The 21,766-nt window shown below is 36.9% G+C and overlaps 1 protein-coding gene across 1 annotated transcript in view; it reads right to left on the bottom strand.

Annotated features, from left to right (window-relative positions):
• The window catches only part of CCDC175 (coiled-coil domain containing 175), a 52,142-nt gene that overhangs the window by 24,917 nt on the left and 5,459 nt on the right, over positions 1 to 21,766 (bottom strand). The window contains exons 2-9 of the mRNA XM_081937134.1: positions 18,353 to 18,438; positions 17,316 to 17,427; positions 16,147 to 16,282; positions 13,708 to 13,936; positions 13,193 to 13,315; positions 9,707 to 9,816; positions 6,367 to 6,448; positions 2,743 to 2,879 (exon numbers count right to left, since the gene is read on the bottom strand). Coding sequence (XP_081793260.1) covers positions 2,743 to 2,879; positions 6,367 to 6,448; positions 9,707 to 9,816; positions 13,193 to 13,315; positions 13,708 to 13,936; positions 16,147 to 16,282; positions 17,316 to 17,427; positions 18,353 to 18,438 — 1,015 coding nt within the window. The remainder of the gene's footprint in view (positions 1 to 2,742; positions 2,880 to 6,366; positions 6,449 to 9,706; positions 9,817 to 13,192; positions 13,316 to 13,707; positions 13,937 to 16,146; positions 16,283 to 17,315; positions 17,428 to 18,352; positions 18,439 to 21,766) is intronic.

Consider the following 21,766-nt stretch of genomic DNA (forward strand, 5'->3'; position numbering starts at 1 on the left):
CCTTACTGAAGTCCAAGTAAATTATATCAACAGCATTCTTCTGGTCCACTAATTTTGTCACTTTGTCAAAGAATGCAATAAGATTATTCTAGCATGACCTGTTTTTGACAAACCTATGTTGGCGTTTGGTTATTACTTTGTTTGCTTCTAGATGTTCGCTGATTCGTTGCTTGATTATCTTTTCCAGAATCTTCCCTGGTATTGAGGTCTGGCTGATGAGTCTGTAGTTTCCTGGATCTATTTTTTTTCCCTCTTTTGAAGATGGGAACTATATCAGCTCTTTTCCAGTCCTCTGGCAGTTCTCCGGTGCTCCAGGATATTTGAAAGATATATAATTCAGTGATTCTGAGATCTCATCTGCCAGTTCCTTCAGAACCTTGGGGTGTAATCCATCTGGTCCTGGTGATTTGAACTCGCCTAGGGTAGACAGGTACTCACTTACCATTTTCTTCCCTATTTTAACTTGTGTTTAACTTGTAATCTGATTTTTGTGCTGCTGTTTTTGATAGGTTAGACTGTTTTTTTCCCCTTTATGTAAAGACAGATAGAAAAAAACGAGTTAAGTTGTTCTGCTTTCTCCGTTGCTTGTCACCTTCTGGTCACTTTCTCCCAGCAATGGACCTATTGTTTCCTTTACTTTTTTCTTGTTTTTAACATGTTGGAAGAAGCTTCTTTTGTTAATTTATCACTTTTGTCGCAAGCCTTTGTTCATTGTGACCCTTAGCTTTCCTCACTTCATTTTTGCAGGCTTGGGCTATTTGCTGACATTCTGCCTTAGTTATATGCCCCTCTTTCCACTTTTTATACTTGTCCTTTTTGTCTTTCTATTTGTCAGAGAGTTCTTTATGCAGTCATGCTGGTTTCTTTTGACAGCTGTTATTTTTCTTCTTCATTGGTATTGTGCTAGACTAGGATTTTTTTTACAATCACACTTTTCAACTTTTCCCAAGCTTCTTGAGTTATTTTCCCCTTGAGGATTCTCATCCATGGAATCCTTCCCAAGCTCTCTCTAAGTTTATTGAAATTAGCTCTCTTAAAGCCTAATACTCTAGTTTGACTTTGTTCTATTGCTTGTGCTTGCATAATGTTGAATTCCAATACTGCATATCACTTGCCCCCAATGTTCCTGTAGTTTCAACACCACCATCATTTCATCTCTGTTAGTGAGAATTAAGCCCAATATGGCTGATCCCCTTGTTCTCTAGTTTTTGGGAAACAAAGTTGTCTGCTAGGTTTGTTAGAAACCTGTTGGATGTCAGGGTAGTTAAAATCCCCCATTACTATTGTGATGTGCTTCCTAAATACCTTAGTTAGCTGATTAGCCAAAAAATTCAGCTATTTCCTCTGTTTGGTTGGGTGGCCTGTAGTATACACCTATGGTAATGTCATTTTCTCCCCCTTTAATATTGACCCAAATGCATTCAAGATAATTTTCATCATTGTTGTGCTCTATTTCTGTAGAGATGTCGTTATTTCTTACATATAGTGCACTCCACCTCCTCTTTTATTGGGTCTATTTCTTTTAAATAATTTAAATCCCTCTAGCTGAATGTTCCATTTGTGGGTTTCATCCCACTAAGTTTCCATAATTGCAATAATATCATATCTGCCCTCATTTACTTGAATTTCTAATTCACCCTGTTTATTCCTCATACTTTGTGTATTGGTGTATAAACATTTGAGTCCATTTTGATGGAACCTATGTTTATTGTCTACATGTTGTGCCTGACTGCACCTACTTTTTTGCTCCCTGTTTGATTAGTGCACATGGTATGGCACTCACTATTAAATGCTTGGTTTTGCTTAACAGCAAAGTTGATAATCTTACCCGCACAAACATCTATGTTACATGCACCGATAACCCTATTAATTTTAGATTGCTGGGTACAGAAATGTTCTGTATCAATTAATTATCTAACTCTAAAATTAACATTAAAATCACAATTAATTTAAGATTAAAACATTTTGAAATTATAAAAATTATCAAAATATAACAATAAGATTACACCATGTTTTCCCCAAAATAAGACATGGTCTTATTTTCTTTTGACCCCCCTAAATAAGCACTTGGCCTTATTTTTGGCACTCTTGCCAGCCCTACCATCATTGGGTCTGCCGCTCTTTTTGCGGCCACCACTAAGAGAAGGGGCGCAGGAGCTAGGGTCGCAGGAGCAGCCTCTGTGGCGCCATTCTGCGTGGATGGCAGGTGCATGTGGGGTGCATGGGGCATGTCCCCCCTCCCCCCAGGAAATGGCAGGGACCAGCTGCACAGGCATTTAAATATTTTCAGGGATGGCTTATTTTAGGGGGAGGGCTTATTTTAGCGCATGCGCTCAAAAGCCTGGTTGGGCTTATTATCCTGGGAGGTCTTATTTTTGTGGAAACAGGGCAATTATAGGATATATATGTTTCCTAATAGAAAGTAGGAGTGTTTGCTTAGGTTGAATTACTGACTCACTTAATATAAGGCATAGAATGGCTAACCCTGGATAATTTGATCAAAGGTTTTTTTTCCTTGAACAAGATGGATATATGAAGTGTTCTAAAATAATTATGCTAAAATATTTTCGATAACTTCAGACATACAAGTTTTTTTAAAAAATAACACTCCTTGTACTTTGGTGAGATCCTATTTAGGTTATCATGCAATTGAGATGTGTGCTGTTTACTCCAAAGCACCTAAAAATTGGATTATAATTTTAAGTATTATGGAATTAAAAATAAATTGACGGATTAACGTACTCTGCTGCTAGTTTGTCTCTTTCAGAACGAAAAAAATTTTCTTCACTTATTAACATTTGGTATTGCGTAGTAAGAATATCATTTTCCTCTTTGATTTTTTGATAGACTTCCTGAAGTTCTTGCAGCTTCCGGTCAATCTACAAAAAATCCCAGAATGATTTATTTAACTAAAAAGGTTAATGGTTTTAAAAACATTATGACATTCCTATGACTTCCAAAGGATTATAAAATATGATTAAAGCAAGTCTTACCCACTGAAAAAAGATATTGGTCAATAAACCATTTAAGTTTTAAATTAATCCACTTTTATATACTGTATGTACAAATTAAACATCAATACATTAAAAATACCATATTTCTTTACAAAGGTATCTGCATCTGATGTAACATAGATGATTAAAAGGGAGTAAAACGCCCCACAACCTCAACCCTATGACGTAAATTTGACTAGGTAAGAGTGATTTAACACGCCTTTAAGGGAAGATTAGAACTCACAGGCTCCCATTTCTAATTCAGTAATATCAAGCTTTCTCTATCAATCAATCAATAATTCAATCAATCAAGTAATTTTAACTCAACATCACAGCCACACTTCACAATGTTTTAGAGATGTTTCAATTTAGAAATAGATTTTTAAACTTAGTAATTGTTTAAAAATGTTTTTCAATTGAAAGTTTTAAGTTTGTCCAATTTTTTTGATGACTTTGGGTGGTACACATTTTCATGCATTAGATGTAATATTACCTATTTTCCTAATTTTACTGTTTTGGACAGTTGTACACTGAAGAAATCAGCCAATAAAAAAAACAGTGTTCCAATATTTAAGGAGGGGGTCGGCCTATTCTCCATAGCACCTGAAGGCAGGACAAGAAGCAATGGATGGAAACTAATCAAGTAGCGAACCAACCTAGAATTTTCCTGACAGAATAATTAATTATGAAATAGCTTGTCTCCAGAAGTTGTGGGTGCTCCAACAATATAAGTTTTAAGGAGAGATTGGGCAACCATTTGTTTGAAATGGTATAGGATCTCCTGCTTGAACAAGGGGTTGGACTATAAGATCTCCACGATCCTTTCTAATTCTGCTATTCTGTTAAATTTAGGAATTACAAAGAATGTTTGTACTAATTTTAAAAGGTAAAAACACTATCAAATTTTAAGCTAAGAATATACATTAGGAACCATGGTTAATTTAGTACAAATAACTGACTGATATTATAAGCTGTAATAAACCAAATCAATACTGAGAATCTATTTTAATTGGAACATCCCTTGAAGTTGAAATATAGATTTCTTACATAGAAAAAACCTAATTTTGAGTGAAGTACAAATCCATGCATTAAGTCATAATACAGAATGGTTTCCAGTTAAAATTGAATTCTATATCAGTTTTATTTTTAAATTATGTTATTATTCTGGACATCAAAGAATACTCCCACAATTTGTTTATGTCAGGGGAAATTCCACACTGAACTAATGAGGTGTGGACCGTCGGCTTTCCAAGCAGCATATTTCTGAATAAGCAGAAAAATAAAACCCGAAAAACATATTCTAATAAAAAACTTTTAATATAAAAGAAAATAATAATACAAAACTTGCTATCTAAATCTTACATTTTGGCAAGAGCTATGTTGCCCACCTTCTTGGCAGGCGAACGGAAGATCAGAAGGAAAGTAAAGAATGTGTGACGTATTATGAGACATGCGCATTAATCATTGTCAGATAAGAAACAATTCAGTCTACTGTATAACTCAAAATATAAGCACAAGTTGACAAACCAATTAACGCAGTGACAGTTTAGCCATCCTTCTAAGGGAGGAATCAAACAGCCTTACCACTAAGAAGCATATCAAATCTTGTCACAGTTAAGGTATATGAAACTAATTTTGTAGACTTTGAAGGGATATATGGTTTAATAAAATTCAGTAAAAATAAATTTAAAATCAGTTTCATTCTGATATGTTGAATAATTGTGAGCATGACATTATTAACAGATAATTTCATTGTTAGCTTCATTCCTGTCATTTTATTTGACATAGTTTGACTATCAATGTTTGTAAAGCCACTAAAAATAAATATCTCATTCTGTAGTTGATATAGGAGTGAAAGTATCAATACATATTTTAAATTGAAAGGAGCAAGAAAAATATTGACTTTCATGGAAAAAATTAATTTTATTATAGAATTAATTTTCTTGGCTGAAATCAGTCACTTCTTTGTTTTCTTGAAGGGTATTGAGAATCAATCTCACTACAAAAAGACAAAATAGCAACAGCAATGTAGCAAAGCATCTAATGCAAAAGATTCAAACTGTTGGAGCAAGGATTAGGATTAGGGTTTGGAGTATATTTGAAATTTTAGATATAGTTTTGTGCCTATCCCTAATCCTAACCCTAACTCTTTCAAAATAGTTGCCATGATGGGTAGGCCAATCACAAAAGAAAATGCAAACTGAGTTGTTCTTTATCACTAACTAGCTGATAACCCGGCATTGCCCGGGTATTTATTTATAGGGGGGAAATGTCCAGACCAAACATAATTTCTAATGTTGGATTTTCCCACTTACCAGAGGGAGCTCCCTTATGGAGTACCGTGAAGCCGTTACCATGGCAACTCCACTGCACTGTACAGTAGAAGCCATTTTAGGGCACAACAGGCTGCATCTTAACAGAACACACACCCTGAGGGATGTTAGGGGTGTCCTACCCCCACAGGATTTGTTTCCAGCGAGTAAGTCAATAGTGTACCAAGTTTGGTTGAAATTGCGCGAGTTGTTCCAGAGTTATGCGGGAACACAGACATAGACACCGACACACGCACACACATCACACACTTTATATATATATAGATCACAACAAAGTTTTAGGTTATTGCTTTAACCTTTTTTATTTTCTAAAAGTGCACCTGGTATATACAAGGACCAAGATATATACACCTGGTATATACAAGGACCAAGTTATTTATTTATTTATTTAGATTAAGTGTAAAAAATGAAATCAGGCACATGGAGGACTTAACGTCTGCTTAATTTCACCAAATATTATTCTTAAATTAATTTAGTTCTACTCAGGTAAATGAAATTAGGGTCAATTCATACATTAGCAGCAATAGTATGGATATTATTTCCCTACTGATTTTTCTAAACACTGAGTCCCTCCGGGGAGAGGGGGCGGTCTAGAAATCTAATAAATTATTATTATTATTATTATTATTATTATTATTATTATTATTATTATTATTATTATTATTATTATTATTTAGTATTTTTGGTTGCAGAAACCATGACAATTATTCACCTACGTATATGCCTATATTTCAAGAATGAAGTCAGAAGATAATGTTAAGAAATACGCATTACTGCATACAATAGATTGATATTGAAGAAACTCTCATTAAGCAAAAGTTTCTGTTAGCAACCAGTTATGTGACATAGTTACATATAAAAGAAGCTCCTATACTGCTCACTTCAATGAAAGGATGGGGCAGAACTACCCTGGCCTCTTCCCACTAAATAATCAGTACAAAAATAGGGTTTTAAGAAATGGGCACTGAGGGCCATGACCAGTATTCTTTATTTCCATTATCCATCATTTCCATACTCAGTAGCATGAACTCTTCTTTTACCTCCTCTAGCTGCTGTAGCAAATTTTCTTTTTCTTCATCAAAGTCTTCATCTAATGAAACTATACTGCCCCGAAGACGAAACCTGAAAAACAGTAATCAAATAAAAGCACCTTGTTCTATACAGAGAAAGAAGCCATCAAGCAGAGTTTATCTTGTGTCACTTTACATACTTTGCACCAACATTTTTCTTTTTTAGAAAAATCAAGTTACCACAGTTGTATAAAAATGTCAACAGAGAGTGTTAAGTACTTGGAGTAATCTACATGTAAATAGCGTTGTAAGTAGTTTTCACTCAGGTCTGCTGTTACCAGCAGGAGCTCATTCAAACCTGATTGGCCGGAGGCCCTGCCTGAGCCCTATAAAAGGGCTGTTGCCGGATAGCGTCTTTGCTGGATTCTGAGTCATTAATAAAGAGACGTTGTTACTGAAGCCTGAGTCTGCTTCATCTGTTCCCACAATCTAACAGAGAGATTCTATAAAAAAAAATCACAAGTAATTCCTAGAGAACCACTGCCTAAAAATACAAGCACTCGCACCATTTGCTTCTGATGCTATATATTTGTATACATAACACAATAATGGGTTTTCTTAATATTATATTGCTGTTAGTTGCGAACTCATGTCCGACCCATCGTGACCCCATGAACAACAAACCTCCAGGCCTTCCTGTCCTCTACCATTCTCCGGAGTCCATTTAAGCTCACGCCTCCTGCTTCAGTGACTCCAACCAGCCACCTCATTCTCTGTCATCCCCTTCTTCTTTTGCCCGTAATCGTTCCCAGCATTAGGCTCTTCTCCAGTGAGTCCTTCCTTCTCACTAGGTGGCCAAAGTATTTGAGTTTCATCTTCAGGACCTGGCCTTCTAAAGAGAAGTCAGGGTTGATCTCCTCTAGGACTGATCGGTTTGATCACCTTCTTAATATTATAGATGAACTAATCTTGTTGCAAGATATAATTATAGGAATTTTAGGGGGAAAAGCAGACAAATTCACAGTGATAGTTAGTTATGATGGTAGGATACTACTCAATAATCAAAGGCAGCAGCTTCTGAATATCTGCTGGTGGGAAACTGAGGGAAATGTATTACCCCCATATCCTGTTTGTATGCTTCTCACAGCATTACTGTACAAATTCATAAAAATGTAAATCTAACAACAGGTTGACTGCAAACAAGTCCTTTGGCCTCTGGAAAAAAAAACAGGGTTAAAACACATGCCCCCCCTACATCTTTTGCAGCCTAAAGTGACAAATGGAAATACGCAACATCTACAAATTAAATAAACTCATATGATATTAGGGAAATACTGGACATTACATTCATCCTGGATTTGCCATTAACCAGAAGTACCTTGAAGGCTTTTATAAAAAACAGAAAATGTAACATTTAAACAGTTGAGTTTTACTTCATGCTCAGCGCAGAAATCCAAATTAATTAATTGATTAGCTACTCTTCTGTGATATGATAATCTCTAAAGCAGATAAAAGTATTAGCATGTCTCCCTACCAGTCATCTCTTATCAAAGCCTTATATATCCAGTACTTCAGAGGTAGGTTTCTACGGGTTCTCCACGGATCGGGTGAACCAGTAGTGGCAATGGCGGGAGGTTCTGCCCACCCACACGAATGCGCAGAAACATTGCGCAAGCAGGTGCATGAGCGAACTGGTAGTAAAATAAATTGAAACACACCACTGCAGTACTTTACATCTTTCTTCATAGGACATGTTTCTAAACTGTTAAATCATACTCATGATTATTCTTTAGGCATGTTCCAAATCCTCTGAATACTATAAATGTTGTGCTAAATATATAATTTGAAATGGTGTCCATCTGACCAAAGCTGAATGAAAAGGATTAATGACTTCCCATTAGTTGAAAATTATACATAGTGATGCCCAGGGATGGGTTTCAAATTTTTTTACTACCTATTCTGTGGGTTCTGGCCTATTTTGTGGGCATGGCTTGGTAAACATGTGACTGGGTGGGTGTGGCCAACTTGTAAAATGTAGTGAAGCTCACTTAACAATGCTCTTGCTTAGCAACCAAAATTTTGGGCTCAATTGTAGTCATAAGTCAAGAAATGTCTCTGCCTTCCTCTGCATGGCAGCCTTGTCCTAGTAAACTCCTTCTCCTTTCCGGCAATTTTCCTCTCTGTTAGAGGCACCAAAATAATTCAGACCATGTAAGGTTTCCTGCTGCAGCTGGGGGTTGGCCTAGATGACCTCCGAGTAGCCTTCTAGCCCTATATTGCTGCACTGTTTTTCTTTTCTTTTCTGTTTTCCCTTCTCCCTGTGTGAAGCAACCCCCCCCCCCCAAAAAAATATTACTCATAAGGCTCCCAGAAAGGGAAAAATCAAGCTGCTAACAAAGAAACCTGCCTGAGGCTCATTCCACATTCATGCCAGATAGAGATAATGAGATAATGAGCCTATAGAAAGTTTGGCTCCATTCACACAAGCAGGGAATCATCCAAACACAAAGCCCATATTGCACAAACCCCAAAACTTCAAAAACATAGAACCCTACCTGAACCAGCAGGGAAAAAAGCTTTTTACAAAAAGCTTCTGATGGGAGAACTTTACTACTGGTCCGATCCAGTCCGCCAGATTTTCACTGCCTCTTCTGGCGTACCGGACTGTACCGGGAGGAACCCACCTCTGATGCTGCCTAAAATTTGTCTTTCTTGCACCCATATCTCTCTGATGGTTAATATTAACTTTGCAATCAACTATTATTCCAAGATCTTTCCCATAAGTACCATTATTGATTTTTCTTTCTTGTTAATGTGGAAGCTGGCAAGCAATAGATGTGTATTAGATAACTTTCCAAAATCAATCGAAAGTGAAGTGCACTCATGTGTCCAGGATTACTGAACTCATTTTGATGTTAATCATTACATGTTAATACGTTACATGTGAATAGCAAAATCCAACTGTATGGAAGGAGAACTTATGCTGCCATCTCCTGTGTAAAAGGATTAAGTAAGAAAATGTTGAAAAGCTTTTTCACCAACATGTGTTGCATTGTACTAAATCATGATTTTAAAATTTGGCTTGTTGAACAAGTTATTGCATCCCAGTTCACATATGGTAAGTCATGCTTCATAAAACACAACTTCTGAGTCAACATTTTTCAAATTAAGCTAATAAATTAATTTGAATGTAAATCATGTTCTAATTACTATTTGCTATAATATTTTATATCCTTTAGAATCCAGTCAGAACTGGATAACATGTAGGCCTGCTTTCTACATGATATATTTATATGCCGGTATATATATTAGCAACAAAAGAGATAAAAGACTCAAGTGCAATGGCAACAGAAAAGTACATCTGGCTTACCTTTTTTTAATAAGCTCCTCTTTCTCAATCTTTTTCCTCTCATGCTCTTGTATTAGATTTTTGATGGTTTTTAACGTTTCTTCTAACTCCTTTTTCAAATCAGTAACAATCTACGAAAAATACAAATAAAACATTAGTATGTAACTATATAAAAAAACGCATTTTATACTGATACTGGTAATTAGTAAAATTCATATTGCTCCTATTAAAGTATTAAAGCACTGAAGTCCAGAGAGTCCTTGTTACAATTGGTTAGAATTTCCATTGCTAAGCAATGTATATCTTCTTCATGTGACTGCATCAATTAGCAACAGTAATTATGGCAGTCCCAGTTGCTGTCATGACTCCAGGGCTTCCAGATTATTTAATGGGATGGGGGGGGGGCTTTCAAGCAAGCAGCTGGAAAGTACATGGGTGCCACAAGAAGTTGCCATGGTCAGTTACTATGGAGTTTGGGTAGGTGTGCAGGTGCTGTGGGGGACACTGCAAGGACATGCTACAAAGCACATATGAGTTCATGGGTCCCCCAGAGGTTGCCAGCAGCAGGTGAAAAAGTGGTAGGTGTGATTTATGATTTCCCAACAATTTCCCCATTGACTATGCTTGTCAGAAGCTGGCAGGGAATGTGGGGAATCACAACCACATGGATCAAGGATCAATGAGGACCGGATTGGGATAAAATGACTGCAGGGGTACTGCATGGCCAGAACTTTGAGGACTGATCCTAAGTACACTACTCATTTAGTGTCATCATAACAATCACTGAACAAACAAGTGGTCGCAACCTGAAGATGACATATAATTTGGATGATTAACTATCAAGTCATGGTTTAAAAAGCTGATACTGAGTCTGGGATTAAGCAACCTTCCAATACTTCTTTCTTCACATGCTAGCTTTGATATGAAAACCCTAGTTTAAATTAATCCAGAGCTTAATATCACATGCAAACTGAGATAAAGTATTAGCTGTATAACTCCATCCCAGGCCAGCCCACTGACACTATGGAGATTCTATCTCAGGGCCTGAAAGTTTGGGGATTTGGATTGGGATAAACAGATTTCCTCTTAACCCTTCCAAGACTAAGTGGCTTTGGGTGTTAGGGCCTCTTGAATCCGGTAATTCTCCATCCCATTCCAATATCCCAGACTGAGCCAGCATAAAATTTTGAGGGCCTCGGGAAATCACCGTTCCTGTTCAAAGAGCAGGTGGTAGTTATGGAAAAGGGGCCTTTGCACAACTCCATGTAATACACCAATTCCACCCCTTCTTAGATTGGGGTAGTGACTATAGCTAATCATTTTTTGATCACCCCTGAATGGATTACTGCAATGCACTCTGTATGAGATTGATCTTCGATAATATCCAGAATCTTCGTTTGGTCCAGAAGTTATGGATTTGTCTCATTATCCTTATATTACACGTTTGTTTTGCAAACTGCACTGGGACTCAGTTTGCTGCCAGCTACAATTCAAGTTGCTAGTTATTACCTCTGTCCTACGTGGCATTGGGCCAGGTGATTTGAAGGACTGCCTTGTTCCCAGCATTTCTAACATTCCTATTAGGTTGGGTAGAAGGAGAGGCAGGTTTTGCATCCTGTCAATCAGACTCTCATCTAGTAGGGTCCAGGAAGCATGACTTTTCCATATCTGCACCTGCCCTCTGGGATACATTTGAGGTATGGATGGCCCTGACTTTGCTCAACTTCTAACCCTTAAATTCATGTGACTGGTGAATACTGTTTTCAGGCCCCACTTTGTGTTGATGGCCAGAAAATATATTTTTTTAATCATTGTAAGCTAACCTGAGTCACATTTATGTGGTAGATATTATATAAATTGTTATTTAATTATTTTATTGTATTCTTTTATTTTATTTTACTCCTAACTGTGGGCATTGCAAAGTAACAATCTTCTTCTCCACGATGATATGGGATACAGATGACTCCAATGCTACCAGCTTTGTGGAAGGCTACTACTAATTTCTAAAGCTCTGGCATGGATGTATAGTATGAGGCATTTTTTTGAGATTTTTAATCGGCAATCTGGTTTAATTGATCTGTTTTTTTGAGAAGTGTTTTATGGTTATTGTGTCTTACTTTTGATCACTGTCTAGTGCCATGGTGGCAAACCTATGGCACGTGTGCCACAGGTGGCACTTGGAGCCCTCTCAAGTGGTCGCCCAGGTCAGTTCCACCGTGCATGCGCACAGACCTCCCGCTGGCCAGCTGATTTTTGGATCTCTGCCGGGCGGGGAGGGCATGCGCACATGCACGGATGGGGGGAGCATAGGAGTGTCTGGCGTCCCCCTCAAACTCTGTTTTTTGTGCCAGGAGGCTTCAGGGAGGGCCTCCGGAACCCGGGGGAGACTGTTTCTGCCCTCCCAGAGGCTTGAGGAAAGTCACTGGAGCCTGGGGAGGGTGAAAATCGAGCCTCCTTGAAGTTCCGGAAATTTGTTTGTTTGTTTGTTTATTTGAATTTTAGATGCCGCCCTTCTCCAAAAGGACTCAGGGTGGCGTACAACATTAAAAAAACACACGGACCTGGCATTAAGCAACACCAGCCGGAGACCAGGTCCTGTAATCCCGAGCACCCGGGGGTGCGAGAAGGGTGATGAGGGTCGGAACGCATGATTGCTCTTAAACAGCAAACCCGCGTCCTCCGAACATCATTTGGCCCTCAGCCCCCACCATATCTGCCTCTTCCACAAACAGTAGAGATGGTGAACCCCCCAATGGAATGGCTTAGCGTCTCCCCCGGAATCCCAACCCTTCCCAGCCCTCCCAACCCGCGCCCATTAGTTAGCTCTGGCCTGTGCCCCCCAAGCCTGTCTGAGCCATCTGAATCAAAAAAACCCTCACCCCCTTTAAAATTTGGTTTAAAAGCCCCTGTAAAAAACCCCTAAGAAATCTCTTCTTCCAGAAACGGGGCTGTTTTCGGCCTCTGGAGCCCAGGGGAAGATGTTTTCGCCTTCCCAGAGGCTTGAGGAAAGCCTCTGGAGCCTGGGGAGGGCACAAAACAGGATTTCAGGAAGTTCCGGAAATCTGGAAATGGGTCTGATTTTGGCCTCGGGAGGGCCTCCAGAGCCTGGAGGAGGCCGTTCGCCCTCCTGGTGGCTTGAGGAAAACCTTTGGAGCCTGGGGAGGGTGAAAATGTCCCCTCCCCGCGGGCATGGGGAAGGAGACTGAGTAGGCCGTGCAGGAGGCTGAGTAGTTCATGTGTGCATGCACAGGGGGTGGGCACATTGCATTGTAGGTGTGGGTGTGCGATTTCAGCACGTGAGAACAAAAAGGATAGCCATTACTGATATCTTTGTAGTGTTTCTTTGATAGACGGGTAGCTTTACAAATTTAATAAATATGTAAATAAAATGTTCAATATTTAATCCCTGTACTTATATAGTCTCAATTCATTTTATATCGGAAAAAGACAGTGCTCAGTGGATAAGACTTTGAAATGGCACATTACCAAAGGCACAATTCAACTTACCCGATTAAGATCTGAAACTTTCTTTTGTAAACGACATAGTATTTTAAGCAACTCTTCAAATTCTTTCTTCTTTTCCGCAGCCTCATTTTTTCTCATCTGAAGTTTTTTCCGAAGTTCTTCAATCTACAGTCAAAACCAACTTTAATATAATTAAAACTGCTGTACATTATTTAGCACTTTCTATGGAACCCTCCAGCATTGTTGGATAGATATTAAAACAGATAAGAATTGTTTCAGAAATGTTGGGATTTATGTTCATGGATATATTTTAGCAAATTATATAGAGGCAGCCTAGATTTAAGATAGGAAAATCCCTAAATTATAATGAGCAGAAATGTTTTACATTCACACGATCAAGCACAAAGCTTCACACTCAATTCCAATGTATTACACTATATAGATAATTTTAATTTTAGTTTAATTTTAAACCATGGAGAATTTTTCTGAAAACCCACTGGATGGAAGACTGATGCTTTCATTAATGCAGTGTTAAGGTTCAATTCCTAAAACTGTACCTCTAGCTGTAACACTGCTTTCTTTTCTTTAAACTGAAGGGCTTCTGTAACCATTACTTGCTTTAGGTTTTCAATGGCAATCTCTTCCATGGCCGTTTCGTCTTCCTCTTTTTTTGCCATATTACGAAGTTCATTTATTTTAATGTTCATGGAATGCCTTTTAGCCATTTGTTGGTTTAGTAATTGCACAATTTCATTATATTTCTCCCATGTTTGATCTTGCTCTTTACTGCCAAAAGAAAATTGTGAAGAAATCTTAAAAATGACAGTAAACATAAGCCAACATTCATCCATCTGTCCATCCAGTTAACTAACTTGTTACCTAGTTAATATGTCAGCCATTACCAAAGGCTCTGGATAGCTAACAATCAAGATTAGCACAAAATAAAAAACTACCCCCTTAAAAATAATAAAATCGCTCATAATATAAACAAAATTGCCACCATCAAAATATAAACCTTAGTGTATAAATAAAATTGGCAATATCAAAATAATGTACAGAAAACATATAAACTTAAGTGTCCTTCAGTTTCAACCTTCATTCACAACATGCCCTTCTGGTGTGCTAGACAAAACAACCAAGGCTCAATTATTCTTCTGAACTCAGTGTGGAAGGAGATCAGACAGAATTACAAAATATGGGGGTGGGGGGGTGGGGGTAACAATCTTAGACAGTACTGACTTTATTTAATCTGATTCAATGGAAAAAATAATTTGGAGAAAGCAGACCCTCGGATAATCTAGTCCTGAACCAAGAAAGGCCTTCAAGGTGACAACGATCTGGAAGCCAAATAGTAATACAATACAATAGCAGAGTTGGAAGGGACCTTGGAGATCTTCTAGTCCAACCCCCTGCCTAGGCAGGAAACCCTATACCGTTTCAGACAAATGGCTATCCAACATCTTCTTAAAGACTTCCAGTGTTGGGGCATTCACAACTTCTGGAGGCAAGCTGTTCCACTGATTAATTGTTCTAACTGTCAGGAAATTTCTCCTCAGTTCTAAGTTGCTTCTCTCCTTGATTAGTTTCCACCCATTGCTTCTTGTTCTACCCCCAGGTGCCTTGGAGAATAGTTTGACTCCCTCTTCTTTGTGGCAACTCCTAAGATATTGGAACACTGCTATCATGTCTCCCCTAGTCCTTCTTTCTCTTAAGCTAAACATACCCAGTTCCTGCAACCGTTCTTCATGTTTTAGCTTCCAGTCCCTTAATCATCTTTGTTGCTCTTCTCTGCACTCTTAACACTTCACGTGATCTTGATTCTATCCCTGTTTATGCAGCCTAAAACTGTGTTGACTTTTTTGGCAGCTGCTGCATGCTGCTGGCTCATATTTAAAAGGTTGTCCCAATGTTCACGATAGGTAATCTGTCTATGTAGACTAGTAATTTGTTTACAAAGGGGACAGTATCCAAATTTGAAAAGAGTACTGTGAAAGACAGGTGCAAGACAGCTATTACATTGAACTAAACCGGTCATTTTGAAATGAAATAAAATCACAATTTCAAGTGCACTAATCCAGAATGTATTATTACTATTTTGGTTTATGGATATATGATTCCACTACCTACTCCTCTTTGTCTCTCTGCTTCCCCCCTTCCAGCCAGCAGCTCCAATCACCAGCCACAGGAAAGTTCAAATGAAATGGAGTTAAAGGGCCACTACCTACTCCTCTTTGTCTCTCTGCTTTCCCCACTTCCAGCCAGCAGCTCCAATCATCAGCCACAGGAAAGTTCAAATGAATAGTAATCAATACATTCCCAAAACTGGGGATTCATCTGATTATACTGAATTGGGATACTCACTATTGTTTGACTATCACACTTTGTACCAATTGTACCTTCCAAATGCTTTCTAAGGAGAGCCCTATGTGGAGCACATTATAAAAATCCAAGTAAGAGATGTTTAAGATCTGATTGACTAAAACAGATCACCCTATAATAGTACAAAATCTCCCAGGCCACAAGTACTATCTGTTGATTGAGTAGGACACCTCCCCACCCACCCAAAGTGCAAACCAATTCTGAACATAGAAATACCAATTCATTCATAGTCAAAGATTGTATTTCTTGGAATCATAAACCCAAAGCCACTTTTCTTGCAGGGATTCATTTTGAGTCTGTTTCTTGTCATCCAGATCCATGCGCTCGCACAATTTTGCTATGCAAATGAGCTACCAAAAATATTAAAAATAACTTTTCCCAACAGTGGATTACGGATACTTCCTTATTAAATTTAGCAGAAATAAGAGAGTATTGTCTCTCAATTGCACATATTTCATAAACACTGAAACCAATTGTTGAAGCTTTCAGTTAGATGTTTCATTATTTTTATTTTGTACAAATTCTTTTAGATAAGTAAAATAACAGTAGAAAATATATAGACCTTAGGGTAAGGAATTGAATATTACAGTTGTTCATTTTTACCACATAATGCCTACCACAGTGTTTCATTTTGTTCTTCAGAGAACATTTGCTTTGTGTACACCTCTTGTACTGCAGCAATAGTTTCATTCATAGAAGCTTCTACTTCTCTTAACTTGTTAACATGAAATCGATGGGCAGCAGCTACAAGTTCTAAAATAAGGGATTTTAAAACAGAAAGAAATAAAATATTAAATCCATTTTCAATTTTCTATAAATGACCAGAGCTGTGATAACCTGAAGTGCCAAATAATCATCTACAAATTATAGTAATCAAAAGGAAACAAGGCCCAGATAAAATTAAAGCCTAGCCACACTGAAGTGATACTTGGATTGAGTCTTCATTCTATCTAGATATTTCGGTTATACTGCATAGATCTGTTCCCACAGAAACAAGTCCTTCAAAATACCGATGTCTTGAAAGCTGAAATATAAAAACGTAACTTTTTATTATTATTTGCCAGATAATATTGAATGATCTAGTAATTCCACATATGGAGCTTCAAATATATGCAGCATGGTAAACAATGTTTCGTGTTCCATGAATTTCTTGGTGCTCTTGTAAAGCAAAGTTATTTTTCCATATTCACCTTCACTTATTCTAATACCTCTTCGGCCAAAGATTGAAGCAAATAAGCAAAGGATCCATAGATTTATTCCTATACTTTGAATACTTGGAAAATCTTGGTAATATTTAAATGCATTAAGGCCAAACATAATTCACTCTTGGCTCTCCATCACAAACTTTCTCTGGTCTTCTACAGAATTCATCCTTTCAGTTCATTAATAAGAGTTTAAAAGAAGTTGCTGCCTTGAACAGTAGGTTATTAAAATTTAAATCCTTTTTTTCAGATCAGTTTGGAGATGTTAGTGGGAATCTGGGATTAAGTAGTATGTAAACCCCAAATACGTATTGGTTTCATATTTTTTTCTAAATCAGGTATAAATAATATAGTAAAACTATTTATATATTCTTTCTTAGTTTCCTCTTTTTATACTTAAAAATTATAACTCAATTTCTATGATCCAAATCCAACTATTAATCAAAACAAGTAAGGTAAAGCTGTCTGTCAAACTGCATAGTTCTTAAAATAAATTATCATAATTAGCAAATTATATTAAGCATATATTGCATTCTATACTATACTACACTACTTTAAGATAAAATGGATTATCTTAAAAATACCTTCAAATTCTTTCATAACAATTGCCGGGAAACTCTTGACTCTGATACGGAGATTACAGTTTTTTATGGTCTCTTCTTCCAACAATTCAATTGTATCTTTTCTTTCCTTTTCCTAAAAATTAACAGATATATGACAAAGGAAAAAAATCTGATGGCTGTATCTTTCCTAAATGTAGGTACAGACTTCTTTTTCCTTAGTGATAAAGTTTGTATAAAAGAATCATTGCTTAGATCTGTAATAAATTTCAGTAAATGAGGCAAGGCAATTTGAAGTTACAGTGGACTTCTCCAGAACTATTTATGACCCAGTTTTGAAATTCCATGGGCTGCCCCTCCCCAAGGTCACATGATCACATTTTGAGCACTTGGCAACTGGCCCACGCTTACAAACTATCTATAGTATCCTATAGTCATATTACCATGATTTTTGACTCCCTCCCCCCGAAACTGGCATTTATTTCCAGTTTCCATCAAAAAAATGTCCATTGGCTAAAATGTATGTGTTTAATGACCATGCCATTCGATTAATGACCACAGCATTTGCTTAATGACTGCCACATAAAAGGTCATAAAATCAGGTGCGGCCACATAGTGACCTGCTTAATGACTACCATGAATGATGAGTACAATATTCTGGGCTCAATTACGGTCATACGTCGAGGATTACCTGTGTTCTTTCCTCCCCCCATCCCCCACAACTGTGGGAGATAATGGCATGACTAAATATTCTCAGCAACCTTAATAGAATGTTGAGATTTTGAAATCAAATTTGAATCCAGCACTGCCTGGAAAAGCACGTTGAACGGAGGGCAGAGGAGAGAGAATCAGTTGTAAGGTACATTGTGTGCAAGATTTTTTTAAGCCCATTATCCTAGCACAGATCTTCTCTTTACAGCAACACTGAACTCTAATAACAGTACATCCAGTACACAAATATTCATCCACAGAGTCAACGAAAGACTATTTAGTCTAACCCAAATTTTGTAATCACATGGTACTTTTTAAATATCTAAAAGCAATGCTTTTAAAGATGTTACCAATTTTTTAATGGCTTTGACAGCATCTTCAAGGTGCTGGACAGTTTCTTTGTTGAATAGGAGTCTTTTATTCTGAAGCTGTTTTTCTAAGCAAAAAGGAAGAACAAGGAAATGTGACTTCAAAACACTTTTCAGTTTTCAAATCACATTAAGTAAAATAATGCTTTGCAACTTGGAACTTAACTTCACTATTATTAGTTTCATGTTTTAGTTGCAGAGTGAATTTCGGGAGTTCTCAGCCAAATAATCATTAATGGGACCTACTGTGTAAGGACAGAGGAGACCAAGCCAGCACACTCAAAAGGCCGTCTTTCTGTAAGTCTTGGTGGGAGGGGATGGGGTGCTGGCTTTGTTTCAGTAAGTGGAATGATTGGTTGTGTGGTTGTATCATGATTGGTAGATTGGTGCAGATTGGTGCAGGCTGCGTGTGCATTGTTGTTTTGTATTATAACGGCTTGGGTGGTGGGTGGTGTTCGTTTGTTGGCTAGGGCTGGTTTCCAGATGTTTGGTAGGCGGGAGGTATCATCACGTTTGTTCATGCTGTGGGGGTGTTTCTCTATTTCGATGGCTTCCATGATTATTCTCTTGTGGAGGTGTTCTGTTTTGGAGATTAACCTGGCTCCTTCAAAGTTGATTTCATGTCCTGTAGCTTTAAGGTGCTGGAAAAGGGAAGAAGTTTTTTCTTTTTTTCTTACTGCGTTTTTGTGTTCTGTGATGCGTGCATTTATTCTCCTGTTTGTTTGTCCTATGTATATTGCTGGGCAGATTTTGCATGGTATTTCGTAGACTCCTTGGTTTTCTAGCTGGATTTTGTCTTTGGGATTTCTTAAGATGTTGGCTATTTTTTGATCAGTGGTGAAGGCTGTCCTGATATTGTGCTTGTGGAGAATTTTGCTGATTTTATCTGTGGTGCAACTTTACACGGGAAAAGACCCGAATACAACAAAACCAGCATATATATATATATATATGTGTGTGTGTGTGTGTGTGTATATATATATATACATATACATATACATATACATATACACATACACATATACATATACATATATATATATACATACACATACACATACACATACACATATACATATACACTGTATGTTAAATAATATTGTCAAGCTTTATACTTTCAAATATATTTTGATAAATCGACAAGAAAATCAAGGAATTCTGAGGGGAGGAGCCGAAGTCGTGACAAGACGACGTGCAATCTCAATGCTTTGAGATCGCAGTCGATACTTTTGCCACTGGGTGGTCCAAACAGACCTAAACCATCCCGCAGAGATGGTGAACAGGAAGAATACGTCTTGCTGAACTCAGGAAAATCGCAAAGTCCCTGATTGATCTAAGAGAAGTTCTTCAAGCCGGTGACAAAAAATCCAGCCATTTGGCTGATGAAGTCGGAGCAGCTCCAAAACGGAAGGATATGGAAAGAGAAAGTGTTTCCAGCTGTTGAGGAATTTTTACCGTTTTAAAAGTGACTGCCTATAAAAAAAAATAAAACAAATTTAAATTGGAGAACAGGAGAAAGAAGCGGCGGAATTAAATTTGGAATGGTTTTGGACACTGGGTTATCTTTTTTTAAAAATGCTATCTTCACGGATGGAATTTATGCAAGCCTTTTAAAACGAATGGATTAAGTTTTCTTCTTCAGTTTTTTCCTTTTATTATTCTTTGTAACCTATGGGCTAAAATTCTCCTCTTTCATTACTATGGGTGTTTTTCTAACTCATTTAAGAATCGGACTTTTTAAAACTTGAAATACAAAAAAGATTCAAAAAGAAAATTGCAACATTGTAACAATAACATTGCTACTCGGAGGCTGGAGGTTTGTGTATTGGAAACAAAACACTTTTATTTTCTTTCACTGATTATTCTGGCTTGGCACTTCAAGGTCTTACTGCTTATTTATAGAGAGTGATAAGAAGAAAAGCACACAGATGTTCCTTTGAAGTATATTTTTAACCAGAGAAAGGTGAAAATGAAATGATTATTGTGAATTGATGCTTAATCTTTTAAAACCTTCTAAGCTAGTGTTTGTTAGCTGGAGATAATGGCACAATTTCAACAGCAGAAAGAAGTTTTAAGTCTGCAAAATATATTCTCAGAAATACAGAAATTATCAAATACACATGAGAGGATAGAGAAGAAGTTGGAAGACTTAGTGCATCTAACAGCAAAATATGACGAAGAAGTTGAAGATGTTCATCAAATGGAAAAAGTGGCGGTTAAAATCCAAAAAATCAAAGAGGAAAATGAACATAAAGAAATTAAAATTGCTGATATTTATGGTGATTGGTTTGTTTCTGAAAATGGAAAGTGTGGAATACTGAAAGAGGAATTAAATGGAGGGGAAACTTACCCCAGATGGCAAGATACAGAAGAAGAAAAAATAAAAGAATTTATGGATTTAAAGAGAGAAATCTTATTAGCAATAGCTTTGATAACACCGAAAATCAAAGATAAGTTGATTAAGGAAACAGAAGAAGGGCATCGAAATTACATGAGAGATTTTATAAGCAAAGAGTTGCTAAGAGTCCATACAAAGTTGATTAAGGAGATGATTAGATGACTGACACCACAAATGGCAGAAGATGAGAGACTGTTTTGCTACTGGAAAGATACAGGATGATAGATGGAAGTGTATAATTTAAAACTAGTTAAACAGTGAAATTTAGTGACAGTAGATATAGTTAAATAAATAATTGATAATGATAATAATGTATACAATATGTAGTGTCACGATAAGCAATAATGGGATATGAATATTGAATGGTACCCATGAAAGGAAGATTAGAAATTCTTTTGGATTATATATAAAGGTTAATAAAAAAGAACTAAGTTAGATATAGTTAAATTTTGAATATTAGGGGGGAAATGTTATGATACAGGATATAGTTAAATAAAGGAGGGATAATGATAACAATGTATATATAGGTATGGGTAAAACATAAGGAAATTGGATGTAAATTGTAAACAATGATTTGGAAAGAAGGATTAGAAAATTTTGTTATTAAATATTATGGATGTTTAGCTAGAATAGGACATAAGGATTCAGTGTTATTGGATGATTTTAGAAATAGTAAATGAAATGCCAGTATGTGGTTATGTATTAAATCTTGGTATATTTTATAATGAAGGACGTTCAAACAATTATAGTCAAATGAAAATGGAGGTATGATGATGGTAACATGTATAAATATCTGAGTTAAAATACTTGAGTTAATATGAATTATGTTTGTTGACTATGGAAGAGATGCACGAAAGCCTTTTTGTAACCAACTGATACACTTTCTACAGTATGTAAAGGAGGATAAGTTGTGTTTGTTTTGAAATAAAAAATAAAAAAACTTTAAAAAAAAGAAAATCAAGGAATTCTGAATATGTAATACTGAAGAATTTCAGTGA

The sequence above is a fragment of the Natrix helvetica genome (genome assembly GCF_964273705.1).
Source record: "Natrix helvetica genome assembly, chromosome: 1".
Classification (NCBI taxonomy): Eukaryota; Metazoa; Chordata; class Lepidosauria; order Squamata; family Natricidae; genus Natrix; species Natrix helvetica.